The 6,000-nt window shown below is 44.8% G+C and overlaps 1 protein-coding gene across 1 annotated transcript in view; it reads left to right on the forward strand.

Annotated features, from left to right (window-relative positions):
• The window catches only part of LOC125461250 (RNA-binding protein 38-like), a 68,862-nt gene extending 63,180 nt beyond the window's left edge, over positions 1 to 5,682 (forward strand). Inside the window, exon 4 of the mRNA XM_048549781.2 lies at positions 4,091 to 5,682. Within this exon, the coding sequence (XP_048405738.1) occupies positions 4,091 to 4,382 (292 nt within the window). The 3' untranslated portion in view covers positions 4,383 to 5,682. The remainder of the gene's footprint in view (positions 1 to 4,090) is intronic.
• The last annotated feature ends 318 nt before the right edge of the window (positions 5,683 to 6,000 follow it).

Below are 6,000 nucleotides of genomic sequence, written 5' to 3' on the forward strand. Positions count from 1 at the left end.
TCATACTGATGGAACTGGAAATGGATGGATCTGATTTGTTTTCATACCAGTGCATAACTCTTTTGTTCATTGCTGGTGAATGTTTCTGTCTTTTGACTCAGCTGCTGATGTTTGATGAGGTAGGGAGGAAGCAATATTCCATTCAGCACAGGCTCTCTTAACACCTGTCGCTGTGCCACATGATGCTCACTGGCATTGTGTTCCTGTTCTCTCTTTCTAACTTTGGGAGATGTTGGATTTGAATCTTCTTGCTGCACCCTCATCCCAACAAGTGCATTGTGATATCGACATCCTAAATTAATAATTGATTGTGGCGAAGAGATGAAGTGGGGGGAGGCGAAGATGTTCACCTGGAAGCATATGTCAGGGATAAACAGCAGGGATCGAGTGAATCCCTGGAAGAGCATAAGGGCAGTAGGAGGACACTTAAGAGGGAAATCGGGAGGGCAAAAAGGGGACATGAGGTAGCTTTGGCAAGGACTGATTAGGGATAGTCAATATGGCTTTATGTGTGGGAAATCATATCTCACTGAGTTAGTTAAATTTTTTAAGAAGTGACGAAAAGGATTGATTAAAGTAGAGTGGTGGACGTTATCTGTATGGACTTCAGTAAGGCGTTCAACAAGGTTCCTCATGCTAGATTGGTTAGCAAGGTTAGATCACGTGGAATACAGGAGGAGCTAGCCATTTGGATACCGAGCTAGCTTGAAGGTAGGAGACAGAGGATGATGGTGGAGGGTTGCCTTTCAGACTGGAGGCCTGTGACCAACGGTGTGCTACAAGGATCAGTGCTGGGTCCACTGCTCTTAGTCATTTATATAAATGATTTGGATGTGAACTTAGGTTTGGTTAGTAAGTTTGCAGATGACACCAATATGGGTGGTGTAGTGGACGGCAAAGAAGCTTACCTCAGAGCACAATGGGGTCTTGATCAGATGGGCCAATGGGCCAAGAAGTGGCAGATGGAGTTTAATTAGGATATTTGTGAGATGTTGCATTTTGCTGTGGCAAATCAGGGAAGACTTATACAATTAATATAGGGGGCTCTGGGGAGTGTTGCTCAACAAAGAGACCTGGAGTGCAGGTTCATAGTTCCGTGGAAGTGGATGGAATCTAATTTAGATAACTGTGAAGTGCTGCATTGTGGAAAGGCAAATCAGGGCAGGACATATACACTTAATAGTAAGGTCCTAGGGAATGTTGCTGAACAAAGAGACATTGGAGTGCAGGTCCGTAGTTCCTTGAAAGTGTAGTCACAGGTAGATAAGATAGTGAAGAAGGCATTTGGTATGCTTGTCTTTTCTGGTCAGTGCATTGAGTATAAGAGTGGGTGATCATGTTGCAGCTATACAGGACATTGGGTAGGCCACTTTTGGAATACTGCATGCAGTTCTGGTTTTCCTGCTGTAGGAAGGATGACATGCAACTAGAAACAGTTCAGAAAAGATTTACAAGGACCTTGCCAGGGTTGGAGGGTTTGAGCTACAGGGAGTGGCTGAATAGGCTGGGGCTATTTTCCCTGGAGCATCGGAGGCTGAGGAGTGACCTTACAGAGGCCTCCCAGGGTAGGAGAGTACAAAACTAGAGGGCATAGTTTAAGATGAGAGGGGGAAGATTTTAAAGGGACCTAAGGGGCAATTTTTTTCACACAGAGGGTGGTGCATGTATGAAATGAACTGCCAGAAAATACGGTGGAGGCAGGTTCATTTATAGCATTTAAAAGGCATCTGTATAGGTATATAAATAGGAAGGGTTTAGAGGCATATGGGCCAAGTGCTGGCAACTGGAAGTAGACTTATGTGAGATATCTGGTTAGCATGGATGAGTTGGGCCGAAGGGTCTGTTTCCGTGTTGTATATCTCCATGACCCAATGACTGGACTTAGCCTTTCCTACTTTGCGGTAATGCGGACCATGAATAGGGGGAGCTCACCCTTTTTTTGGATTCGCCGAGAGGGACACTGCATTCTGACCAATATTTTGAGAGTAGAAAGAGCAAGTAAGAAATTGTGGAGTGCGGTGAAAAAAAATAGTAAGTCCAAGGAGATTTTTTTTTCACCAAGGTAGAATGGAATTGTGGAAGGATTACACACATTACTAAACAGCAAGGCACAAGCAGCCAAGCTTCTGCAGGCAAAAATTCAACATGAGAAGGGACATTCAAGTGCAGTTCTTGCAGTGCAGTGGGTAGCTTCCCTACTGCTGGGTCAGAAGCTGTGGGTTCAAGTCCCATTCCACACTTGATGGCCATGCTAAATATGAGCAGATGGGTTGATTGTCAGCCTGTAACTCTGCCCAGCAACCTCGATTGCAGGGGTATTTCCATGTTGGCCATGTTCCAGACGCCAATGGCCATGGACCAATCCAGTGGGCATCCATTGACCTCTTGAGGGCTTTGAGTGAAGGATATCCACTGAGGCAGATTTTGTTGGCGCCAAATGAGATTTCACTCAAATGAAAATCCATTTGTCCTCATAATCTCTGACCAGCTGTGAAGCGATTTCTTTTTTTTGCTGTTGGCATAAATGTGGCAGTGGTAAGTAACCACCTGCCTCTGTCAGGCTGCCAAGCTGTCATACTCCTGTTGCTATCTGCTCGCAATCAGAAGGTTGTCTTTTCAAGCTTCTTGCAAGAGACCTGTTCACTGAATTCAGACTGATGTTGCTGAGGCTGGTCCCACTTATTGTATGAGACGTGAATATACCCTGTCAAGGGGATCAGAGGATTAGATAAGGTGGACAGTGAGAGTCTTTTTCCAAGGATGATGACATCAGCTTGTACGAGGGGGCAACGTTACAAATTGAGGGGTGATAGATTTAAGACAGATGTCAGAGGCAGGTTCTTTACTCAGCGAGTGGTAAGGGCGTGGAATGCCCTGCCTACCAATATAGTTAACTCAGCCACATTAAGGGCATTTAAACAGTCCTTGGATAATAATATGGATGATGATGGGATGGGATAGTGTAGAGGGAGGGGCTTAGATTAGTTCACAGGTCAGCGCAACATCGAGGGCCGAAGGGCCTGTTCTGTGCTGTATTGTTCTATGTTCTATGTTCTATGTACGCTGCAGCATGTGGAAGAAGAGTTAGAGTTTTCACTTTGTACAGTACTAATCTCTCAGCTTGCTGTTGAGCGAAGCAAAATAAACCAATAGTTTGAGTTGCACTGCTGTTGGATCTTCCTGCCTTGCCTCCAATACTTGAACAATATCTCTTTGGCTTTGCTCCATACTGAGCTCTTGAAAGGTGAGATAGAAATTTATGTTGTCCTGAAATTTGTATTTTTGTTCCATTTGTTCTGTTGTGTGGGTCCCACTGGCAAGACCGACATTTGTTGCCCATCCCTCGGCTAGGTTGGAGTTAATCACATTCACATGTGTCTTTTTTTGGTTATTTATTCAATGGATTATGGGGACACGCCTGGCCTGGCTGCCACTTATTTCTCAGAGGATGGTTAACATTGCTGTGGGTCTGGACCCTCATGGATGGCAGATTTCCTACCCCTAAAAGGCATCAGTGAATTAGTTGGGTTTTTACAACGATTGACAGTGATTTCCCTGAGGCCAGCTCTCTCTCCCAGATTTTACTGAATCCACATTTCTCACCACATACCATGTTGGGATTTGAATCCATGTCCCCAGAATATTGGCCTGAGGTCTGGGCTAATATGCCAGCGACATTACCACTATGCCATCCCTGCTGTATACCCCTCCCTCTCTCCCTCACCTCTACCTGTTCCTCTTCCTCTCCCCATACTCCTCTTGCCCTCGCTCCCTGCACTCTGGAGTTACATGTAGGCCAGAACACGTAAGGACAGCAGATTTCCTTTGCTAAATTACATTGGTGAACCAGATGAGTTTTTTTTCCCCTGAAAACAAGAATTGTTGGCAAAATGCAAGTCATTATTGCTGAGATTAGCTTTATGTTCTGTCCTTGTAACTAAAGCCCAGGAGCTGTCCTGACAGGATTTGAACCCCTGAGCATTAGGCTGGCACGCCAGATTGCTCTACTAGTAACTCTGCCACCACCCTCCTGTACCTGTTCTAACCGGTGCCCCCACTGTTTTGTAATGTGTACCTCTCTGTTTTGCAGGCTCACCACACAGTACGTGTACCCACAAGCGATTGTGCAGCCTGGAGTCATCCTTCCACCCCAGCTGCAGGGGGTGACCTCGCCTTTCATTGACTATACATCGTCTGCCACCTACGCACAGTATGCCGCCTATGATCAGTACCCATATGCCGCTTCGCCCGTGACTGGCTACCTTGGATTTGGCTATTCCGCTCTGCAGCAGCCTGTAATAGGCGGGAGCCCCACCACCGCTGCCACAGCCGCTTTTGTTCAGTATCCCCCTCAATCTCTGCAACCTGACCGCATGCAGTAGAGCAAACTGAGGAAGGAGCGTTCATTGATAAAAGGACCTCACTCCCATTCATGTGGGGATGGGGAGGGTGGGGAGGTGGGCGCTGTTATTCTAAGGTGAAAAGACACACAGGCGATTCATGGGATGTTGCTGTCAGATCTCTCTGGGTGACGATGGAGAGTTATTCTAAGTAGTAATGGGAGCAGATGGAATCACCGGGGGACTGGGCTTCTCCACGACCCGTCATCTCCATCAGGTTACCTGCTCGGAAAGAATTGCCTCCAGTCAGAAACTGAACGTTATTCCGATGCCAGGGTGGCGGACGGCTCCGTCTGTCTCTGTCTCTCCGTTACTGTCTGTCTGTGTTTCTCTCTCCATTACACTGTCAGCCTACCTTTAGTCAGTCTTTTCCGCCCCCTCCCTTTCTCACTCGTGCTCTCTCTCTCTGTCCCTAGGTGAATCTTGCTTTCAATACCCACCTCTGCCTCTCTCCCCAAATTTCATAATGTATTCTCTCCTAAGCGCCACCTCATAGAATGAAGAGTAGCAGGCTGTCTATTGTAAGGTACGAACTGCAACAAAAATGCTGCAGTGACATATAAGAACACACACACTCAAAAACGCTATTTTTGTTGTATAAAGACCTCTATTATTTATCAATGCCTTACAGAGGAAAAGAAGTTTGTGACTACTTTTTAATATTTATTGCAAAGAGCTGTGAATCGCAACGGGGAAAGAGAAAAGTTAGTTGTTCAGCTACCAATGCATAAATTATTATAAGTAGATTAAAAATTAATAGGTTGCTAATTAATTTTGATATGCAAAAAGAGAACTTTGGAAGGGAAGCAACATTTCTGTAGTCAGAACACTGATCTATTTTCTTAATTTTATAATTAATCTTAAGATCATCTCAACTTGGGTATATATTTTTTAAAAAAGAGCTTTTTTTAAAAAGAAAGCTAATTGTATATGAACCAAGGGTAATTTCTATCAACTTAATGATGCAGTATTCATCTCCGCATTCTATCTGATACCCTTTTAATGTCCAGGAATTTCCTCATTGTTTTAAAAGAAACCTGCTACTGGATGCCTGTGGATTTGGATACCAATTTTTTTTTATACCCAGCTGAAATGAAGGAGAAGTTTTAGGGTACAAATGCAATTTTTAAAATAATTTTGAAAAACCTTTAAAAAAGAAGCAGAAACGTTTTAGACAAAAAAAAGCTGCGATTACATTAAACAGCATTCTTGTCAGACTCTAGCAGGTACTGAGAAAAATATTTTCAATGTTGTATTAAAGGAACTTAAATATCACACAAAAGTTTGCCTGTTCTGTGGTCTGTTTCCAGCACACGCTGAGGTGCTTTGTAACAACTAGAGCTGCCACAAAACACTGAGGTCCCAGAGGCCATGAGATGACGGGGGTGGGTGGTGGTGGTGGGGGCTGGGGGGAGGGGTTACCTATTAGTTGTCCTACTTGGCCCTCAGATCAGAGACTAGGATTTGGTTCCCTCTTGGGTCCATCTACTTTATGGGCGTCTAACTCGGAGCTTCTACCAAATATTCCCCCCCCACCCCATCCATTGTGAATTGTCATGACCTCACAGAATCCCTACAATGTGGAAGCAGGCCATTCGGT

The sequence above is a fragment of the Stegostoma tigrinum genome, chromosome 19, assembly GCF_030684315.1.
Source record: "Stegostoma tigrinum isolate sSteTig4 chromosome 19, sSteTig4.hap1, whole genome shotgun sequence".
Taxonomy (NCBI): Eukaryota; Metazoa; Chordata; class Chondrichthyes; order Orectolobiformes; family Stegostomatidae; genus Stegostoma; species Stegostoma tigrinum.